We start from the raw sequence: 23,960 nt of genomic DNA, 5'->3' as shown, positions 1-23,960 counted from the left end.
TAATATCTTGCAGAGTGTTTTCCAACTTGGTTCCATTCTCCCCATCATTTTCAGGTACACCAATCAGACGTAGGTTTGGTCTTTTCACATAGTCCCAAATTTCTTGGAGGCTTTGTTCATTTCTTTTTATTCTTTTTTCTCTAAACTTCCCTTCTCTCTTCATTTCATTCATTTCATCTTCCATCAGCGATACCCTTTCTTCCAGTTGATCGCATCTGCTACTGAGGCTTCTGCAATCTTCGCGTAGTTCTCGAAACTTGGCTTTCAGCTCCATCAGCTCCTTTAAGCCCTTCTCTCCATTGGTTATTCTAGTTATCCATTCTTCTAATATTTTTTCAAAGTTTTTAACTTCTTTGCTATTGTTTTGAATTTCCTCTCGTAGCTCAGAGTAGTTTGATCGTCTGAAGCCTTCTTCTCTCAACTCATCAAAGTCATCCTCCATCCAGCTTTGTTCCGTTGCTGGTGAGGAACTGCGTTCCTTTGGAGGAGGAGAGGTGCTCTGTTTTTTAGAGTTTCCAGTTTTTCTGCTCTGTTTTTTCCCCATCTTTGTGGTTTTATCTACTTTTTGTCTTTGGTGATGGTGATGTACAGATGGGTTTTTGGTGTTTAAGTCCTTTCTGTTTGTTAGTTTTCCTTCTACCAGACAGGACCCTCAGCTGCAGGTCTGTTGGAGTTTACTAGAGGTCCACTCCAGACCCTGTTTGGCTGGGTGTCAGCAGCGGTGGCTGCAGAACAGCGGATTTTCGTGAGACCACAAATTCAGCTGTCTGATAGTTCCTCTGAAAGTTTTGTCTCAGAGGAGTACCCGGTTGAATGAGGTGTCAGTCTGACCCTACTGGGGGGGTGCCTCCCAGTTAGGCTGCTCAGGGGTGAGGGACCCACTTTAGGAGGCAGTCTGTCTGTTCTCAGATCTCCAGCTGCGTGCTGGGAGAACCACTACTCTCTTCAAAGCTGTCAGTCAGACAGGGGCATTTAAGTCTGTGGAGGTTCTTTGCTGAGTTTTTGTTTGTCTGTGCCCTGCCCCCAGAGGTGGAGCCTACAGAGGCAGGCAGGCCTCCTTGAGCTATGGTGGGCTCCACCCAGTTCGAGCTTCCTGGCTGCTTTGTTTACCTAAGCAAGCCTGGGCAATGGCGGGCGCCCCTCCCCCAGCCTCGCTGCCGCCTTGCAGCTTGATCTCAGACTGCTGTGCTAGCAATCAGCGAGACTCCGTGGGCATAGGACCCTCCGAGCCAGGTGCGGGACACAATCTCCTAGTGTGCCGTTTTCCAGGCCCGTTGGAGAAGCGCAGTATTAGGATGGGACTGACCCGATATTCCAGGTGCCGTCTGTTTCCCCTTTCTTTGACTAGGAAAGGGAACTCCCTGACCCCTTGCACTTCCCGAGTGAGGCAATGCCTCGCCCTGCTTCGGCTCGCGCACAGTGCGCTTCACCGTCTGTCCTGCACCCACTGTTAGGCACTCCCTAGTGAGATGAAACCGGTACCTCAAGCAGAAATGCAGAAATCACCAGTCTTCTGTGTCGCTGGGGCTGGGAGCTGGAGACCGGAGCAGTTCCTATTCGGCCATCTTGGCTCCACCCCGGCCAATGGATTTTTAACAAAGGCACAAAGAACACACATTAGGGAAAGGACAGTCTCTCCAATCAATTGTGCCATGAAAACTGGATATCCATAAGCAAAAGAGTGACACTAGATCCCGCTCTCTCACCATATACAAAAATCAACTCAAGATGGACTAAAGACTTAAATGTAATTCCTGGAACTATGGAACTACTAGAAGAAAACATAAGAGAAAATGCTTTGGGACTTTGGTCTCAACAAATATTTTATTGTATTTTATAAGAAGTTAATATCCATAATATACAAGGAACTCGAACAATTCAATAGCACACATGTGCACGCACGCACACACAGACACACACACACACACACACACACACAGAGACTCCAATTTTAAAATAGGCAATTGCTCTGAGTTGACATTTCTCAAAAGGCGACATATAAATGGCCAACGGGTACATGAAAAATGTTCAACATCACTAATCATAGGGGAAATGGAAATAAAAACCACAATAAGGTATCATATCAGTTAGAATAGCTATTACCCAAACAAACAAACAAACAAACGAAATACTGCTGAGGATATAAAGAGAACACTTACACACTTTTGGTGAGAATGTATATTAGTACAGCCATTATAAAAAACACCACAGAAGTTCCTTAAAAAGCTGAAAATAGAACTAGATATAATCCAGCAATCCCACTACTGGGTGTACATACAAATAAAATTAGTATGACAAAGAGATATCTTGTACTCCCATGTTTATTGCAGCTCTATACACAATACAAAGATAAGGAATCAACCTAACTATCCATCTACAAAGGAATGATGGATAAAGAAAATGTGGTATAAGCCGGGTGCAGTGGCTCACACCTGTAATCCTAGCACTTTAGGAGGCCAAGGCAGGCGGATCACGAGGTCAGGCATTCGAGACCAGCCTGGCCAATATGGTGAAACCCCGTCTCTACTAAAAATACAAAAATTAGCCAGGTGTGGTGGCATGCACCTGTAGTCCCAGCTACTTGGGAGGCTGAGGCAGAAGAATCGCTTGAACCCAGGAGGCAGAGGTTGCAGTGAGCTGAGATTGCGCCACTGCACTCCAGCCTGAGCGATAGAGCGAGACTCCGTCTCAAAAAAAAAAAGAAAGAAAGAAAGAAAAGAAAATGTGGGGTGTATGCACAACAGAATGCTATTATGCCAAAAAAAAAAAAATCTTGTCATTTACAGCAACATGAATGGAAATGAAGGTCATTATGTTATGTGAAATAAGTCAAGCACAGAAAGACAAATATTGCATATTCTCACTCATACATAGGGCTGAAAAAGTTGATATCATAGAAGTAGAGAGTATAACAGTAGTTATCAGATACTAGGAAGGTAAAGAAAAAATGGGGGCTAGGAAGATGTTTATTAACAGATACAAAATTACAGCTGGACCAGAGGCTGGGAAGGGTAGAGGGGGTGGGAGGGGCAAACAGGAGAGATGGTTAATGGTGGCACATGTATGTGGTCCTAGCTACTTGGGAGGCTGAGGCAAGAGAATCACCTGAGCCCATGTGGTCGAAGCTGCAGTGAGCAATGATCAACACTGCACTCTAGCCTGAGCAACAGGGCAAGGCCTTGTCCAAAAAAAAAAAGAAAGAAAAGAAAAGCAAAGAGAGAGAGAGAGAGATCTCAAATCAATAACCTAAAATGTCCACCTTGAGAGTAGAAAAACAAAATCAAACCCAACCCAAAACAAGGAAAAGGAGGGACCACAATACCAAAAAGAAAAAAAAGAGGGACACTTTTCAGAATGATTTTTTTCAAGTATATTAAACAATGAGATGTCATGATACTAAATTTGTATACACTTAATAACATAACTTTAAGATATATAAAGCGAAAACTAACAAAACTAAAAATGAGAAATACACAAATCCACAATCTCCATATCTCCAGACATACCTCATCATCTAGTAACTGACAGAATAAGCGAACAATGAAAATCCATATGGATTTACAAGATTTGAAGAATTCTAATGACCAATTTCTGGTAAGTGATATTTACAGAATGCTACAGCAACAAGTGCAGAATACACACTTTTTATCAATTGCATATGAAACACTTACAGAAACAACTATATATCTATACATTTTAATAAACTGAAATCATACAGACAATGTGCTGCTGACCACAGTAGAATTAAATTAGAAATCAGTAACAGAAAGATAATTAATAAATTCCTAAATGTTTGGAAATTAAGCAATATACTTCTAAGTAAGCCAAATAATAACCCAATAATCAAAGAAATCAAAATGGAAATAATAAATGTTTTTAACTCATTGAAAAGACAATATGAAATCCCACGTGATAGTGCTAAATATATGGTTAGAGAAAAAAATTATAGCATTACATATACATATTTGAGTAGAAAAAGACTGGAAAAAAAAGCAATGACTTAAGTTTCCAACTCAGGAAACTAGAAAAAAGAAAAGTAAATCAAATCCAAAAAAAGTGAAAGAAATGATAAAAATACGAAAAAAATAAATGACAAAGAAAGCACAATTCAAAAAAGAATCAACAAAAACAAAAATTAGTTCTTTGAAAATATTAATAAAATAAGGCCCTAGAAATATTGATGAAAAAAACACAAATTACCAGCATCAGACATGAAAAGAAGATATCACTGCAGATCCTACAGATACATTTTTTTAAATCAGGCAGCTTTATAATAAACACCAGCCTGGGCATAAGGGGCTCACGCCTGTAATCCCAACACTTTGGAAGGCTGAGGTTGGAAGATCATTTGAGCCCAGGAGTTTGAGACCAGCCTGGGAAACATCGTGACACCTTGTCTCTACAAAAAGTATAAAAACGATTCAGCCATGGTGGCACTGGCTCTCAGACGGGGAAGAGGTGGGAAGATAGTTTGAGCCTGGGAGGTCAAGACTGCAGTGAGCTATGATCATGCCACTGCCCTCCAGCCTGTGCAACAGAGTGAGACTTTGTTTTTTTGTGTTTTTGTTTTTTTTTGAGATGGAGTCTCGCTTTGTTGCCCAGGCTGGAGTGCAGTGGCGCGATCTCAGCTCATTGCAACCTCCGCCTCCCGGGTTCAAGCAATTCTCCTGCCTCAGCCTCCTGAGTAGCTAGGATTACAGGCGCTCGCCACCACGCCCAGCTAATTTTTGTATTTTTAGTAGAGATGGGGTTTCACCAGTTTGGTCAGGCTGATCTCGAACCCCTGACCTCGTGATCCACCCACCTCGGCCTCCCAAAGTGCTGGGATTACAGGCGTGAGCCACCGTGCCCAGCCACAGTGAGACTTTGGCTCAAAAAATAAAAAAGTAAACAACAAAAAAACCAACTTTATTCCTTACATATAACGATTTAGAGCAGGACAGCAAACTTTTTCAGTACAGAGGGAGACAGTAAATACTTTAGGCTTTTGCAAGCTACGCAATCTCCGTCCTAGCTACTTAATTCTGCTGTTTTAGGGCAAAAGCAGCCATAGACAATAAACAAAATGAGTAGCTATGTTTCAATAAAACTGTATTTACAAAAGCAGGCTCAGGACACAGTTTGCTGATCCCTAACTTTCAAGAAATAGGGACATTCCTTGAAAGACACAACTCACCAAAACTGCCAACAGCAGAAATAAAAATCTAAATTATCCTATATTTCTTAAATTAAATCAGCAGTTTATAACTTTACATCATAACCCAGATGACTTCATGTTTAATTCTTCCTAACACTTAAAAAACTGAGAAGGTGATCTCACACTTCCTGATTCTGAAACTCATTACAATGCTACAATAATCCAAACAGTGTGATAGTGTCATAAAGGCAGACATATTAGTCAACGGAATAGTATTAAGAGCCCAGAAATAAACTCTCACATCTATGGTCAAATGATTTTTGACAAAGGTGCCAAGACCATTCAATGTGAAAGTACAGAAGTCAACAAATGGTGTTGCGAAAACTGAATATCCACATTTTAAAAAGAGAGAGAGAGGTTGCGACACTACCTTATACTATGTAAGAACAAAAAAATTAGAAGAAAACATAGGAGAAAACCTTCATGACATTAGATTTGACAATGATTTCTTGGATATGACAGCAAAAATCCAGACAATGAATGAGAAAAATAGCTAAGTTGGACTTCATCAAAATTAAAAACTTTGGTGCATCAAAGGACACTATTATAGAGTAAGATGCCACTGCCAGCATGTGAGAAAATATCTGCAAATCATGTATCTGCTAAGGGATTGATATCCACAAGACATAAAGAACTCCTATAACTCAACAACAAAGAACCCGATTCAAAATTGGGCAAAGGACTCAAATAGGCATTTCTCCAAAGAAGACAAACACAGCTAATAAGTACACGAGAAGAGGCTCAACATCACTAATCATCAGAGAAATGCAAATTAAAACCACATTGAGATATAATTTCATACCCATTAGGATAGCTATATTTAAAAAAACAAAAATGTAAAACAACAAGTGTTAGGATATGGAGCACTTCGAACCTTTGCACATTGCTGGTAGGAATGTAAAACAATGCAATCACTGTGGAAAACAGTATGGTGATTCCTCAAAAAATTAAACACAGAATTATCATATGATCTAGCAATTCCACTTCCGGGTATACACCCAAGTAAATTAAAAGCATAGTCTCAGGTATATTTGTACACCTACCTTCATATCAGCATTATAGGCAAAAGATGAAAGCAACCCAACTATCCATCAATGAATAAATGAACAAACAAAATGTGGCATGTACATATAATAGATTATTTAGACTTAAAAACAAAGGACATAGTGGCATATGCTACAACATGGATAAGCTTTTTGAGACATTGTGCTAAGTGAAATATGCCAATAACGAAAGAACAAACATTGAATGATTCCACTTATATGAAGTACTTAAAATAGTCAAATTCATACAGTCATAAAGTAGAATGGTGGTTGCAAGGGGCTTGGAAGAGGGGAAAATAGGGAGTTAGTGTCTAATGGATACAGAATTTCAGTTTGGGAAGACGAAAATATTCTAGAGATGAGTAGTAGTGATGGTTGCACAACAATGTAAACATAAGTAATACCACAGAATTGTACATTTAAAAATGATTAAAATGGGCCAGGCATGATGGCTCATGCTTGTAAGCCCAGCACTTTGGGAGGCCAAGGTGGGTGAGGTCAGGAGTTTGAGACCAGCCTGGCCAACATGGTGAAACCCAATCGCTACTAAAAACACAAAAAATTAGCCAGGTGTTATGGTGGGCACCTGTAATGCCAGCTGCTTGGGAGGCTGAGGCAGGAAAATCATTTGAACCCAGAAGTAGAGGTTGCAGTGAGCCAAGATCGCACCATTGCACTCCAGCCTGGGCAACAAGAGTGAAACTGTCTCAAAAAAAAAAAAAAAAAATGGTTAAGATGATAAATGTTGTATTATATATATTCTATCACAATTTTAAGACAACCACTAACATTGATCTGACATAAACTGTCAGAGATTATAAAAAGAGGGAATACCTCACAAATAAATCAGTAAGGCCAATATATATATATATATGACATTCAAAACCAGGTAATAACATTACAAGAAAGGAAAATCATAGGCTAGTATCACTTATAAGCAAAGACACAACAAAATCAATCAAAATTTAACAAATTGAATCCAGAAATATGTAAAAAAGATAATATGTAATCAGGTTTATTCCAGGAATGTAAGGTTTAGATTTGAAAACAATGTAATTTACCACATTAACAAAATAAAAGAGAAAAATCATGTATCAACTCATTAAGTGTAATATTTGATCAAATTCAGCATTCATTTATGATTTTTAAAACTCATTGGAAAAGTACTAATAGAAAAGAATCTCAACTCAGTAAAGGTTATTTATAGCTAACAACATACTTAATAGTAAAACATTGAATACTTTCCCACTGAAATTAGAAACAAAAAACGATGTCTGTTCTCATGACCTCTACTCCACACTATATAAAAGGTCCTAGCCCACTGCAATAATGAAATACAATGAAATAAAAGATACAAGTATTGGATAGAAAGATGTAAAACTGTCATTATTTGCAGATGACATGATTGAACATGGACAATCCAAAAGAACCTACCAAAAACTGTTAGACAGGTTGGGCCACTGGATAGGTCAACATACTAAAATTGATTTTATTTCCTGTACTGGTAACAAATTGTTTAAAAATAGAGGTTTTTTTGTGTTTGCTTTTTGAGACAGAGTCTCACTCTGTCGCCCAGGCTGGAGTCCAGTGGCGCAATCTCAGCTCACTGCAACCTCCACCTTCCCAGTTCAAGTGATTCTTGTGCCTCAGCGTCCCAAGTAGCTGGGATTACAGGCGTGAGCCACCACGCCTGGCTAATTATTGTATTTTTGGTAGAAACGAGGTTTTGCCATATTGGCCAGGCTGATCTCGAACTCCTGACCTCAAGTGATCCACCCACCTTGGCCTCCCAAAGTGCTGTGACTGATTACAGGCAAGAGCCACCACACCTAGCCAGAAAATAGAGGTTTTTAAAATGCTACTTAAACATCCATAAAAAGAGGGCAAATTTAATGAAATACACGCAAAATTTCTCTAAAAAGTTCAAAACATTGCTGAGAGAAATTAAAGGCCTAAAAATATGAAAAGCAATGCTCTGTACATGAATTGAAAAACTCAAAACTATGTCAACTCATGTTAACATGTTAATTCATCCAAAAGTGATCAATAGATTCAATGTAATCTCAGCAAAAACACTAACAGCTTTCCTTTTTAGAAATTAATTCTAAAAGTTGCAAGTTGAAATCAAAATGTATATGATAGGCTGGGCATGGTGGCTCATGCCTGTAATCCCAGCACTTTGGGACGCCAAGGCAGGTGGATCACCTGAGCTCAGGAGTTCGAGACCAGCCTGGCCAGCATGGTGAAATCCTGTCTCTACTAAAAATGCAAAAGTTAGCCAGGCGTGGTGGTGCACACCTGTAATCCCAGCTACTGTGGAGGCTGCAGCAGGAGAATTGCTCCACAGGGAGGTGGAGGTTGCAGTGAGCCGAGATCACACTACTGCACTACAGCCTAGGCTACAGAGCGAGACTGTCTCAAAAATAAGAAAAATAAAAAAATAAAATGTATATGGAAATACAAAGGACCTAAAATAGTTATGACAATCTTGAAGGAGAAAAGAACAAAGTTGTACTAATTACACTGAGAAACCAAGTCTTATTATAAAAGCTACAGTAACCATATGGAGTGACACAAGAATAGATAAATAGACCACTCAATAGAATAAAGAGTTCAGAAACAAATCCACACACATATGGCAACCTGATTTACAGCAAAGGCTTACTGTAATTGAGTAGGGAAAGAAGAGTTCAACAAATGGTATAGATCAACTGACTATCAATGGAAAAAAATTAACCTCTATTACACATATGCAGAAAAATAAATTTGAGATGAATCACGGAATTCAATAAAGCTCCTAAAAGAAATATAAAAGAATATTTTCATGATGTTGGTGTAAGCAAAGATTTCTTAAACAAGACAAGAAAAACCCTAACCATAAGGGAAAACATTGATAAATTGGACCTCAGTAAGATTATTAACTTTTATTCATCAAGACACCTTTATGAGTAAAGACACAAGCCACAAACTGAGAGTAAATACTGCAAAACATCTATCTGGCAAAGGACTCATTTCCAAAATATATAAAGAATTCCTGGCCGGGCGCAGTGGCTCACACCTGTAACCCATCACTTTGGGAGGCCGAGACAGGCAGATCACAAGGTCAGGGGATTGAGACCATCCTGGCTAACACGGTGAAACGCTGTCTCTACTAAAAATACAAAAAATTAGCCGGGCATGGTGGCAGGCGCCTGTAGTCCCAGTTACTCGGGAGGCTGAGGCAGGAGAATGGCGTGAACCTGGGAGGCGAAGCTTGCAGTGAGCCGAGATGGCACCACTGCACTCCAGCCTGGGCAACAGAGCAAAACCCGTCCAAAAAAAAAAAAAAAAAAAAAAAAGAATTCCTATACATCAATAAGACAGAAAACTCAATTTTTAAAAAAGGAAAAAAGACTTAGGCTTCACAAAAAAAAAGATAGCTAAATGGCCAATAAGAATATAAAAACATAATTAGTCATTAGGAAAATACAAGTTAAAATTACAATGAGGTATCACTACACACCCACTAGAAAGGCTAACATTAAAATAACAAACTTACCAAGTATTAGCAAAAATGTGAAATACCTGGAATGCTCATAAGTTGTTGGTAAGACTGGAATTGATATAACCACTTTGGAAGACTATCTGGCAATATGAAATGAAAACACAGGCTAAACACAGGCCTAACTTCTAGGTATACACCTAAGAGAAATTAATACTTATGTTACCAAGATAGATGTACTGGAATGTTCATGGAAGCTTTCTTCACCAGTCAAAAATATTAAAAACCCAAGTGTCCATCAACAGGAGAATGAGTAAGTAAATTGTGGAATCTTTATGCAATGGAATAGTGCTGACAATATGAAAAATAAACTCTTCTAACAACATGGGTTAATCTTAGAAAGGCTGAAAGAAAAAAGCCAAACATAAGTGAGCCCAATTTTTTTGAGGTTCAAAACCAGGTAAAACTTATCTACGTTGACAGAAGTCAGATTACCAGTCGCCTCTTTTAGGAGTGGGGAGTACGTTCCCCTGCCCCAGATGGAGTCTCACTCTGTCACCCAGGCTGGAGTGCAGTGGTGCGATCTCGGCTCACTGCAACCTCCACCTCCCAGATTCAAGCAATTCTCCTGCCTCAGTCTCCCGGGTAACTGGGATTACAGGCGCATGCCACCACGCCCAGCTAATTTTTTGTATTTTTAGTAGAGACAGGGTTTCACCATGTTGGCTAGGCTAGTCTCGAACTCCTGACCTCATGATCTGCCCGCTTTGGCCTCTCAAAGTGCTGGGATTACAGGCGTGAACCACCGCGCCTGGCCTGGAGTACTTACTAAAACAGGTGAGCCTTTTGGGGTGCTGGAAACATTCTATTTTTTTATTGGACAGTAGTTGCATAGGTGTAAAACATTTTAAAATTGAGCTGTTGGCCGGTCGTGGTGGCTCATGCCTGTAATCCCAGCACTTTGGGAGGCTAAGGCGGGCGGATCATGAGGTCAGAAGATCGAGACCATCCTGACTAACACAGTGAAACCCCGTCTCTACTAAAAATACAAAAAATTAGCCTGGCGTGGTGGCGGGCGCCTGTAGTCCCAACTACTCAGGAGGCTGAGTCAGGAGAATGGCGTGAACCCAGGAGGTGGAGCTTCCAGTGAGCCAGGATGGTGCCACTGCACTCCAGCCTGGGCAACAGAGCAAGACTCCGTCTAAAAAAAAAAAAAAAAAATTGAGCTGTTACACTTGGGATTTGTGCTCATTAAAAAATAAAATAAAATGAAAATATTAAATATTAAGCCACTCAACTAACCTTGGGAAGAGGAAAAAGAAGCAGCCAGGAGTATTATTTCTTAGTGCTAAGTCTAGATTGACTTAATAAAAGAGTAATAAAAGAGGCTGTGGACTATAACTAAAAATTATCAATAACTATCACTGTCAGATTAAGTCTTCCCTTATCTCCTAAAAAGCAGTTGGTCTCTGACTCTTCTGAGCTTGCACAGATCCTCAAGCCTAACAGAATTTCTTGGCATATGTTACTAATAAATGTAATAAATGAATTAATGAATATGCGATCTTTGAAGTTACAGTTCTTTTGCATCAGACCAATCTCATGTTAAAAGAAACTAAAACGATTAATAAAGAAGTTTCCAATTTTACTGCCATTCTCAATGTATCTACTCAACACTCTGAGGATGCCTTGGGAAATGTCATCTTTCCTCATGATCTGAATCTGCTCTCCTTTTTTTTTTTTTTGTCTTTTTTTCCTCGACCCCCACAAGCCAGCTACCCTTCCTGCTGACTTTCAAACCCTTCCATTGCCCAAAAAGCAGAATGAGAATGTAGTATTTTCCAGGCTCATACAGAATTTTGACAACATAAATTAGCACATTCATAATGCTTGAAAATTGAGTAAATAGACCGAACACTGACATGAAGAATGAAATCGTCTTTCTGTCAAAGCAACTTTAAGTAATCCCACTCTAATATACCAAAACTGGGAACAAACTATTTTTAAAAACTATGCAGGCCGGGCGCGGTGGCCCACGCCTATAATCCCAGCACTTCGGGAGACTGAGGCGGGCGGATCACCTGAGCTCAGGAGTTCAAGACCAGCCTGGCCAACATGGTGAAACCCCGTCTCTACTAAAAATAACAAAAATTAGCCAGGCGTGGTGGTGCGCGCCTGTAATCCCAGCTATTAGGGAGGCTGCGGCAGGAGAACCGCCTGAGCCCAGGAGGCGGAGGTTGCAGTGAGCCGAGATCACGCAGCTGCACTCCAGCCTGGGCGACAGAGCGAGATTCCATCTCAAAAAAAAAGAAAGAAAGAAAAAGAAAAAGAAAAAGAAAATAGTGTAAAATAAGGCCCCCTTGTTTCAGGGTAGTTCAAAATACATCAGTAGAAAAGTTACGTTTTTATAGCATAAAGTCAAAGCGTAGGAAACAATAGATTACCGTCTAAACAAGCTGAAAACTGTTTCCAGTTAATGACAGCTAAATAGCTTACCTGTTCCAGCACATCCAACTTTAACTCGAGCTTGCTGAGTACCACGTCTCCACCCCATAGTGAAAGCTGTAGATCCGACGGCTTTAAGTTCTTGATGTAGCGATTCACATAGCTCATTAAAATTGGAGTTACATATGACTCCAGCATCTTTTAAGGTAAGGAGTCAAAGTCGGAAGCTGAAAGGAGTAGACAGAAACGTTAGAAGTCGGCGGTAGAGTGAAGGAAAGAGCCTTAGTTATCTCAGGCCGAAAGCAGTAAGTCCCCACCAAAGCGGCCGTTCGCCTCCTCTTAGAGGCAGAGAAAACTCAAGCGGACTCCCAGCTCCAGCTGCGGCTTCCTCACAAGTACAACACCCTTCGCCAAGCGAAGGGAGGGAGGAAGACGTAGTGACCAGATGAGAGCGGGTCCCTCAGAGTGGAAGAATGAAGTGAGGCGAGCTCCCCTTCGGCCGCAGTAGCCCTTCACCAACCCAGCCACCCCGCGAGGCCCTCGCTTCCCGGAACCCAGCCGGATCTGCCACCATAGAACCAAAGCTAGAAGGCCCGCCGTCCCGCTCCCGCTCCCTCTGCACTCCACCCTCCGCTCACACGCCAGAGTACCGCCGCGTCCCCTCCACCTCCAGGTCCCTGGCACCCGCCCCTGCCGGCAGCGCTGCTCCTGTACTGCGCCACTTCCGGGTGTGCCCCACTTGGTGCTCAAAACAAACTGTCCCTCCACGGCCGCCACTCTACGCAGCCGGACCGGATTTCTCAGGCTGGAGAAGCTACTCTGCGCGTCTTCGTGAAGGAGAACTCTTGCGTTCTGCTAGCCAGGGTCCCAGCTCCGACCCTGCTAGTTAGGACAAAGCTCTAGGAGGTGTCTGAGGGGGTGGGGGGAACCGTAAAGGGGAAACACCCGAGATCCGGAAGTGGCGCTACGGGGAGAAAGTGGCTGCGGGTGCTGGGGCCGCTGCGCCGGCGGCGGTTCCCCAATTGGAGGTCCGTCCTGGGTGGGGAGGCACGGAAGGTCGCTGGTTCGATGCGGAGGAAGAAACCACACCTAGCACTTAAAGCCCTGACAAAATAGAGGTGGTTGTTTTTCTTGAGAAATGGGAGGACTGGAAAGAGGAACTTGGTTGGGTTCACTGGGGAGGGCAGAAGCAATAGGCCGCTGGTAGGAGGAGTGAAATAAGTGACAGATTTCAACTTAGTTCCAAGGTTTATTTGCTGGAAGGAGGGTGGATGTGGGAAGAGAATTGAAGGGATTAGGACATACACCGTTGGAGGATGTGTTTTGGCCAAACGTGTAGACAGGTTCTCGCATTCTGTTACTTTCACAAAGCAATGGTAAAGTACTCCCTAGTTTGCTGATGAGGGGCGGGGGAGTGATGGTCAAAGAGAATATTGCGGGGAACCATAGGATTGCAGTCTGACGTGGGATTTAGGGAAACTGCGGGAATAACCAAAATGAAGACAGAATTGAGAGTTCTAGAGACAAAGTGAAAATAACTGATAAGTAATGAATTCAGAGTTGTAAGGGTCGGTGTTGGTTTTATTAGGCTATAATGAGTGTATAAAATATTACCTTTCCGTATAATAGCTTACAAGCTAACAAAGTCAAGAAACTCACATTAACTCGGAAAATATACACTGGGCTTCAAGGAATCGCATAGGACATGCTCCCCAGGTTTTGCCCAGCTTGTCTTATCTTTGGTTAGCGCTGAAGAAAACACCTACCACTGCATTTTGAAACTAGACTCCTGGCCAGGCGCGCTGATGCACGCCTGTAATCCCAGCACTTTGGGAGGCCAAGGCCTCCAAATTGCTTGAGCTCAGAAGTTTGAGACCAGTCTGGCCAACATGGAAAAAACGCGTCTCTACAAAGATAATAGTAATACAAAAATAAGCTGGGCATGTTGCCTGTAGTCCCTGCTACTCAGGAGGCTGAGTTGGGAGGATCATTTGAGCCCCAGAGGTGGAAGCTGCAGTGAGCCGTGATCACACCACTGCACTCCAGCCTGGGCGACAGAGTGAGACTGTCGAAAAACAAAAAAAATCAGAAACTAGATTTCTTAAAAGCTTATTAAATACCTACCCATGCCTAAAGCTCTTTCCTGGAATTCAAAATTGCCATTTCTTGAAAGAGCTTCAGTAACTGCAACAGAAAAGAGGCCTGAGGATGCCAAGGTGTTTAGATTTATTTTGTGATTGAAAATAAGGAAATAAGTTTCACCAAAAGAGGCAGCAGCTAATTGCCAATTCAGAGCAGCTGTTCCTTCACAAAAATGCCGTAATAACTCAAATATTTGAGTATTATCAAACCTTCCCAAATTATACAAATGAATTAATTTGTTTTTCAGTTATCTGCTTCATCTGAAACACAGGTCAAAGCCATGACTTAGAGGTTTTAACGTAAAGAAAATGGTTCCACTAATTGTATAGAACCTCTCAGCAGTCTACAACAGTAGCTCCAGGTCTTGCCGTTTTTCTAGAGAAAAAGGGCCTAGTTTTCTTCTATGGTGATCTATTAAATAAAAACACTATATTAAGATAAATTGGCCAAATATAGGAGTAGAAATGTGACTAAGATGTTTGAACAAATAACATATGGAATGCTAAACATTTTTTGTTCTCGTGTGCCATTTTTCTCTTGGAACCAACAAAAACTGGACAAATTCCTGGCTTGGGAAAATTATCTGGGCACTGTGTTTTGGTTTAAGTATCAAAAAATTTGTAGTTTTCAAACTGTGTTCCACTGTGCCCTTTACCATAAGCAGTGAAGATAAATTTAATTCCTTTTCACTAATAGTTTCATTGCTCATTTTTTAAATTGTCAAATGGCAAGCCTTTTCCAAATCTATTATGCTTTGTATTGTAAGGTTTTTCTTCCCCCCACAAATATCGTTTAAGTGTTCTCAAGACTTTGAGGCAGGTTGGTTCTGTAGAGGCAGGCCTGGTTCTTGATCTTAACAGAAAACCTTCAAGTTCCTCACCATTAAGTATGTTGTTAGCTGTAGGGTTTTTGTAGATGTTCTTTAGCAAGGTAAAGCTCGATGAGAGTTATTATCATAACATAGGTGTTAGATTTTGTCAAATGCTTTTTCTGCATCTATTGATATGAACATGTGATTTTTCTTCTTTAGCCTGTTAATATGATTGATTACAATAATTGTGTATTGAATATTTAACCAGCCTTGCATACTTGGGATAAGTCCCACTTGGTCATGGCTTATACTTCCTCTTATACATTGTTGGATTTAATCTGCTAGTATTTTGTTGAAGATTTTTGCATCTATGTTCATGAGAAATATTGGTTTGGTTTTCTTATAATGTCTTTATCTGATTTTGGTATTATAGTAAGGCTGGGCTCATGAATAAGTTAGGAAGTATTCCTTTGCTTCTATCTTCTGGAAGAGATTATAGAGAATTGGTATAATTTCTTCCTTAAATGTTTGGTATTACTCATCAATGAACCCACCTAAGCACAGTGTTTTCCACTTTAGATGGTTATTAACCATTCTCTGTTTCTTCATTTCTGTTTTTTATTTTCTTATTTATTTCCATCTCCCTGCTTACATTTTCTAGCTGCAAGATTAAAAGATTGAAAAAGGTAGAGAAAGGCTTCTTTTTTTTGTTTAGTTTCCTATTATGTGTGATATATATATGGGATCTTCAACTACAGGGACCTGTATCCCTAACGCCTTGCATATTATGTGGTGCCTAATAGGTTATGACAGTGATTTACTTTAACAATTATTCAGGAAATCTGCTTACCTTTTCCTTGTGTACACAGGGCTAGATTATTATTCAGGCTGTCTACCAGCCAGGTGTTGTCAAGTAACTGAGTTCTGACCACCTGAATGTGGATAGAAGTGATGTAGGCACAGGCCTGGCTCATAAAAGCCTCCCACATGACAGCCTTAGTCTTTCTCCATCACCAAGCAGGATAAAAATGTGCAGAGGACTCCAAGGTCCAAGGAGATGTTAAGGACAAAAACTAGGAGATTGAGTTTATGAGTCATTGCCTAGAGAAACAACTGCTGATAAGTAACATCCATTAGGATTTTCCATGATTGAGAAATAAACTACTGTTAAACTTACTGAGATTTGGAGGGTTATCTGTCACAGCAGGAAGTATTATTTTAACCAATTCATATAATAGACATAAGCTGATCTTAATTCAACTTTGTTTCAGAAATGTTAAAATTGTAATCAGCCAAAGTCTTCTATTTTATTTCTTCCTTTTGAGAAGGAAAAAAGAAAAACCATTAATTACTACAATCAATAGAACAACAGTTTTCTGCATTTAAAGTCATACACATTAAGCACCCTGTACAGTGTGCTTCTGACTGGCTTTCTAAAGAGTTACAGCATGTAAAGATTCTTAATATACCCTCAGAGTTAAGTGTAAACAAATATCCAAGTCACGTAGATATTATCTCACTATGAAAATTGGGCACAGTATAGTTCATAAGTCCAGTTGGCAAGAAACTAATAATCATGATTGGCTCAAGTTATTTATGTATGTTAGTTTAATATTCTGAATTTACTCATTAACTGAGACATTCTTTGAATGCCCACTATGTGTTTTACACCATACCAGTCACTTAGGCTTGCCCACATTGAAGGAGCTCAGTTTCATTGGAATCACAGATATAAATGACCTATTAAAATATTATATGATTAAGTAGATTATGTAAAAAAGTGCTGTGGGACACTAAAAAAATCATTTAGAACTATGTGAGAAAATCAGTCTAGGCTTAAGAGAGGAGTTACCAGTTACAGATAACAATGTATTTTTTTCCACTGACCTAAGCCTTTCAAGCAAAATCAGAAAACTAATTTTCACTAAAATAAATCATCAATGGAATGACCTAGTTTAAGACCCTTTTGGAAGACAGAAAGAGTCCTAGAAATCTCTACTACATCAAAACAAATCAGAGGGATAGGCAGACATACCAGTATAACTGAATAAAGAGCCCAGAAAGAAACCCCTTCAAACATGGCATCTTTATATATGACAGACAATGGCAAAGAGTGCATATTTCAGTAATTGATACTAGAACAATTACTACCTATATGGAGAAAGATTAAAATTAGATTCCTACCTCAGATGTAGGAAAGAAGTCCAAGTTTTATGAGGCCAAAAACTTATAATTTGGGGATTCCTAAGGAAATTCCAAAATAAATTAACTTTTGAAAATTTTATAAAAACACAACCCATGTGAACATTACTTGGGCTTCTCCCAGAGCCTTGAAAAGAGCTTACACAAGTGATGGTAGAGTAAATCTACCTCTGTTCACAACAAACACAAAAATAAACTCAAAATGGATTAAAAATTCAATATTTCTTTAATTTTTAGAGAAATTATAAGACAAAAAATGTTATGCCTCAGAGAGGAAGGAATTCTTAAATAAGGTAAGGCACAAAGACATAAAAAGGACAAACTTTCAACGAAAAGCTTAGTTTATATATTAAAATTAAAAAAGCTTGTTCATCAAAGAACATGTCAAAATACAAGCACATGTCAAAATACAAGCCACAAGCTGGATGAAGATGATGAAAAATGTTCATTACTCAACAAAGAAAAACTCATTTTATAATAAACCACAAATTAATGAACAAATCCAATAGAAAACTGATCAATTCATAGAAGAGGAAACTCAAATGTGTTACAATCACAAAAAACATGTTCAGCTCCACTAATCAGGGGAATTCAATTTAAAACAATAATAACCTAAACTATACCTATCAGACTGACAATATTTTTAATGTATAATGTTAATGAGTGGTATGATAGGAACCTAGTACACTGTTACTGAGAACAACACAGTGGAGAGGAATTAAGCAATATCTAGCAGAGTTGAAGATGCATATGCCCTATGACCCAACAAGTCTATTTCTAAGTATTACAGGAACTTGCGGGCCAGGCGCAGTGGCTCACACCTGTAATCCCAGCACTTTGGGAGGCCGAGGTGGGCAGATCGCCTGAGGTCAGAAGTTCGAGACCAGCCTGGCCAACATGTAGTGAAACCCCATGTCTACTAAAAAAAATAAAAATAAAAAAATTAGCCAGGTGTGGTGGTGCATGCCTGCAGTCCAGCTACTTGGGAAGCTGAGGCAGAATTGCTTGAACCTAGGAAGCAGAAGTTGCAGTGAGCCGTGATGGCACCAGTATACTGCAGCCTGGGTGACAGAGCAAGACTCTGTCAGAAAGAAGGAAAGAAAGAAAGAAAGAAAGAAAAAGAAAGAAAGAAAGAAAGAAAGAGAAAAAAACTTGTGTGTATGCACAAGGAGATATGTTTAACACTATTTTGCAGCATTGTTTGTACCAGTTGAGTATCCTTTATCCAAAATGCTTGGGACCAGAAGTGTTTCAGATTTCAAATATTTTCAGATTTTGGAATATTTGCATTATACTTACCACTTTAACATCCCTAATCCAAAAATCTAAAATCCTCCAAAGAACATTTCCTTGAGGGTCATGCATATTATGCACTCAAAAATGTTCAGATTTTAGAGCATTTTTGGTTTGGGGATTAGGATGTTCAACCTGTATTAGTGAAACAGTGGAAACAATTGAAATGTCAGTAGGACAGTAGTTAACTATCATATTCATACAATAGAATATTATATAGCAGTGAAAATGAATGTTATGACTTTCAAATATTTTACCTACAGTGAGAAATATATTTCATACCATGACTCAATATATATATACATGCTTATATATAATCACAAACATATATGTATATAGGCATTAAATTGAGTACTTATGATACATTTTATTTACTGTTCTGTTTTTTTCTAAAGCAGTTCATGACCTGCTATATTGATTTTCTGTGATACTAATGATTTGAAACCTACAGTTTGAAAAAAAAACACTAAACAAAGTTATATATTAACATGAATAAATATGAAGAAATAACAAGTATAGCATATTATATAGTGTATGTGTATATATATATATACACGTACATACATATACATGTATATGGTATTCAAGAAATGCTATATATTGTGATACCTATATTTATATAAAGGAATAATTTTTAAAACTTATGAGAAAGGTAAATACCAAATTCAGGATAGTATTATTACCTCTGAAGTGGAAGACATGGAAAATAAAACGGGAAGGGAATACTGGGTATTTCAACTATATATGTAATGTTTTCCTTATTTTAGAAAAGGAAAAATGTTAATATTTGATAGGTGTTGAGTACATGCGTGTTATTCAAATATTTTTTCAAAATACTTGATTATTAAAATTAACTAGAACAATATTTCTCAATTTTACATCACACTTTGAAAAAAATCATCTCACTTTTTCCAAAAAGGAATTTACAGATATTTTATTATCTTAATTATTTGTAGCAAATTTTAAAGGAACGTTGCTGGGTGCAGTGGCTCACACCTGTAATCTCAGCATTTTGGGAGGCCAAGGCAGGGGGATCACTTGAGGCCAGGAGTTGGAGACCAGCCTGGGCAACATAGTGAGACCCCCATCTCTTTAAACAATATATATGTATGTGTGTGTGTGTGTGTGTGTGTGTGTGTGTGTGTGTGTATTTTATTTTTTTAATTGGCCAGGTATGATGGTATACACCTGTAGTCCTAGCTACTTGGGAGACTGAGGTGAGAGGATCACTTAAGGCCAGAAGGTCAAGGCTGCAGTGAGCTATGATTGTTCCACTGCTTTCTAGACAGGGTGACAGAGCAAGACTCTGACTCTAAAAAAATAAATAAGGTAAAATAAAAATAAGAGGCCCAGCGCAGTGGCTTATGCCAGTAATCATTCCCAACACTTCAGGAGGCCAAGCAGGAGGATCACTTGAGCTGAGGAGTTCAAGACTGGCCTGGGCAAGACAGTAAGACCATCTCTACAAAAAATAAACAAAAAATTAGCCGGGCATGGTGGTGCATGCTTGTAGTTCCAGCTGCTTGGGAGGCTGAGGTGGGAGGATTGCTTGAGCCTGGAAGGTCATGGCTGTAGTGAGCCGAGATCACACCACTGCACTCCAGCCTGGATAACACAGTGAGACCTTCTCTCAAAATAAATACAGCCAGGCATAGTGGCTCATGTCTGTAATTCCAGCACTTTGGGAGACCGAGGCAGGCAGATCATTTGAGGCCAGGAGTTCAAGACCAGCCAGACCAACATGGTGAAACCCCATCTCTACTGAAAATACAAAAAAAATTAGCCAGGCATGGTGGCACATGCCTGTAGTCCCAGCTACTCGGGAGGCTGAGGCAGGAGAATCACTTCAACCCAGGAGGTGGAGGTTGCAGTGAGCCAATATGCCACTGCATTCCAGCTTGGGCAACATAGCAAGACTCCATATAAAAAAATAAATAAAAATGTTTTAAAAAGTTGTGGTCAATCTTTAGGGTTATCTTAAGTATCTTTTTTTTTTTTTTCAAGACAGGGTCTGACTCTGCCGCCCAGACTAGGGTATGGTGGTACAATCATATAGCTAACTGTAAACTCAAATTCCTAGGCTCAAGTGATCCTCCTGCCTCAGCCTCCTGAGTAATTAGGACTACAGGTGTGCGTCACCACACCTGGCTAATTTTAAATGTGTGTGTGTATGTATATATATATATATGTGTGTGTGTGTGTGTATATATATGTATGTATATGAAATGAGGTCTCACTATATTGCCCAGGCTGGCCTTGAACTCCTGGCCTCAAGTGATTCTCCAGCCTTGGCCTCCTAAGGTACTAGGAGGCATGAGCCACCACAACTGGCCAATAGAGATCTTTTTGTTCTCCAATTTTGCCATGCAAATTAATAGATACTAGGTATGGTGGACTAAATGGTGACCAAAAAGACATGGCCTAATCCCCAGAACCCATTACTATTGCCATATATAGTAACAGACCGAATATTACCTTATAAGGCAAAATATGTAGTTAAGAATTTTAAGGGCCAGCACGGTGGCTCATGCCTGTAATCCCAGCATTTTGGGAGGTAGAGGTGGGTGAATCACCTGAGGTCAGGAGTTCAAGCCCAGCCTGGCCAACATGGCGAAACCCCATCTCTACTAAACATACAAAAATTAGCCAGGCGTGGTGGCCTGCACCTGTAATCCCAGCTACTCAGGAGGCTGAGGTAGCTTGAACCCAGGAGGCGGAGTTTGCAGTGAGCCAAAATTGTGCCACTGCACTCCAGCCTGGGCAACAGAACGAGACTCCATCTCAAAAAAAAAAAAAAAATTTAGAGGAGTGTTATCCTAGATTTTCCAGGTGAGCTCTAAATCCAGTGACAAGTGTCTTTACAAGAATGAGGCAAAGAAAGATAACACAGATAGAAGGAAGCAATGCCACCATGATGACACAGACTGGAATGACACCATTAACAGTCAAGGACGCCAAGAACCACCAGAAACTGAAAGAGGCAAAAACAGATTCTCCTCTAGAGCCTCTAGAGAGAGTACAGTCCTGCTGACACCTTGATTTTCTTCTGACCTCCAGCACCGTGAAAGAATAAACTTCTGTTGTTTAAGCCACCCAGTTTACAGTAATTTGTTATAGCAGTCATATTTTAAGAAGAAAATTGGGGGAATAAATTTGGGGTAAGGAAATGTTATAGGAAATCTAGGTCCACCTGCCTGGTTATGGTGACAAAGGGTGAATACTTTTCTTTCCTAAGTTAGCAACATCAGAAACATCTTTAAAGTCTTTTTCTACATGAATTTCCTTATTGGTTGCAGTGATTTTAAAATATGTTCACAAATTATTTAATTATACCCCCTCCAAAAGGTGGAGCCTAATTCTCCTCCCTTTGAGTATGGATTATATTTATTGGCTTACTTCTAACAAATACAATGTGGCAGAAGTGACCGCGTGTGACTTCTGAAATTAGGACATAAAAGGCTTTGTGGCTTTCTCCTTGTTCTTTGACTTAGATTATTCGCTCTGGGAGAAGCCAGCTGTCGTGTCATAAGGATACCCAAGCTGCACTATGCAATGTCCACATGGCAAAAACTCAGTCCCCCTGCCAAAAGGAAGCCCAAGAACTTGGGCTATCTGAGCACAGTCAGCCTTAAGATGACTGTAGTTCGGGGCCAGCCTTCAAGCGTCAGCAACCCAAGATGGCAGCCACCATGGGCTCGGGAGTAAAAGTCCCTCGCAATTTCTGACTGTTGGAAGAACTCAAAGAAGGCCAGAAAGAAGTAGGAGATGGCACAGTTAGCTGAGGTCTAGAAGATGATGAAGACATGACACAAGATGGACAGGGATGATAATTGTGCCTCCAAGAACAATTTATGAAAATCAAATATACAGCCTTAAAATAGAATGTGGACCTAAATACCCATTAGCACCCCCCCTTTGTAAGATTTGTAACAAAAATTAATATAAATGGAGTTAATAGTTCTAATGGAGTGGTGGACCCAAGAGCCATATCAGTGCTAGCAAAATGGCAGAATTCATATAGCATCAAAGTTGTCCTGCAAGAGCTTCAGCGCCTATTGATATCTAAAGAAAGTATGAAACTCCCTCAGCCGCTGGAAGGACAGTGTTACAGCAATTAATCAAAAAGAAAAACCACAGAACCTTCACTTCCCCCCCTCCTGATTCGATTTAAGCAGTCTTCATTTTCCACAGTAGTAAATTTTCTAGATACATCGTGTAGACCTCAAAGTACTGGAAAGGAAGCTCCAATTCAAAGGAAATTTATCTTAAGATACTATAAATGATACTAATTGTTTGTCCATTTGAAATATATAAGTTTTGCTGTAACAAATCATCCTATCAGGTGTAACCACTGTCCATGTAGTTGAACTTCTGGAATCGAGAAATTCTAATTAAATTGATTCCCATCATAACTAGTGGGGCACATCTAACTCAACTGTGAAAAAGAAACATCACACAATCACCTTGCTGATTACATGGCCTGGGGGTCTCTGCCTTCTCCGCTTACCCTCCTGCCTCCCACCCTCCCTGCAACAGCCCTCTAGCTTGGCTTGTTAGAGTGGATGTGAAGGTTTTAGGTTGCAGCCTGTGGGACTACTGCTGCGTGTGTGGGGTGCTTCGCCTGCACCCCTGGTTTCTTTAAGTCTTAAATGATGCCCCTTCCAATCCATCATCCTGTCCCCACACTCCTCCACTCCTGCCTTTGGCAGAAGCATAGATTGTAACCCCTCCGCTCCCCTCTGAGATTGGCCTTTGGTAAGGAATTCAGGGCTTTCCCTGTATCTTCTCTCCCCCACCTTTATCGAGGGTTGCTGCTTTTTCTTCCCTCCTCCTCAAGTTGCTTTCTGCACCATCACCACTCAATACCTTCCATGACACTTCCTTGCTTTGGCCAGAAGCCATCAGGTAAGGTTAGAAAGTCTCTAACCTCCCTTGTTTAGTTTTGGAACCGTACTTATTCACTCTCCATCAGCCTGGGAAATGAATATTGGGTTTTCAGCCCTGCTACCCTCTGCTGTCATCAGCTGATGCGTTGTTTTTAGCTCAGGTTTTGATAAGGTGAAAAGGAAAGTCACCAGGCTTACTCAGACCTGCCAGCTCTCGGAGTCCTTGGTGGTTGAAATTGGAGAAAGACCACAAGAAGACACTTGTAAGCACACATGATCCTTCTGAATTGTTTTACTTTCCTGTAATTGCTTTTGCTTTTAAAAACTGAAGAAGTTTTAAACAGGGCTTTCATTTGGTCATCCTTGCAATCCATTGAGGTCTAGTTTAGAATCTGACAACTGGAACAAAAAGAACCTTGAATCCAGTGCATGCCTTGGTTTTGGTGCTGCTGCTGCTTCT

The 23,960-nt window shown here is 40.1% G+C and overlaps 1 protein-coding gene and 1 pseudogene across 1 annotated transcript in view; one reads left to right on the top strand and one right to left on the bottom strand.

The window, feature by feature from the left end:
- VPS13B (vacuolar protein sorting 13 homolog B) overlaps window positions 1-13,047 on the bottom strand; it is a 915,321-nt gene extending 902,274 nt beyond the window's left edge. The window contains exons 1-2 of the mRNA XM_032760928.2: window positions 12,805-13,047; window positions 12,218-12,393 (exon numbers count right to left, since the gene is read on the bottom strand). Of these exons, the coding sequence (XP_032616819.1) occupies window positions 12,218-12,364 (147 nt within the window). The 5' untranslated portion in view covers window positions 12,365-12,393; window positions 12,805-13,047. The remainder of the gene's footprint in view (window positions 1-12,217; window positions 12,394-12,804) is intronic.
- A 9,154-nt stretch (window positions 13,048-22,201) lies between these two features.
- LOC116813466 (ubiquitin-conjugating enzyme E2 variant 1-like) lies at window positions 22,202-23,359 on the top strand (annotated as a pseudogene).
- The last annotated feature ends 601 nt before the right edge of the window (window positions 23,360-23,960 follow it).

The sequence above is a fragment of the Hylobates moloch genome, unplaced genomic scaffold, assembly GCF_009828535.3.
Source record: "Hylobates moloch isolate HMO894 unplaced genomic scaffold, HMol_V3 SCAFFOLD_9, whole genome shotgun sequence".
NCBI lineage: Eukaryota > Metazoa > Chordata > Mammalia > Primates > Hylobatidae > Hylobates > Hylobates moloch.
The sequence above is the reverse complement of the archived record's forward strand: the minus strand, read 5'-3'. Positions and strand labels throughout refer to the sequence as shown.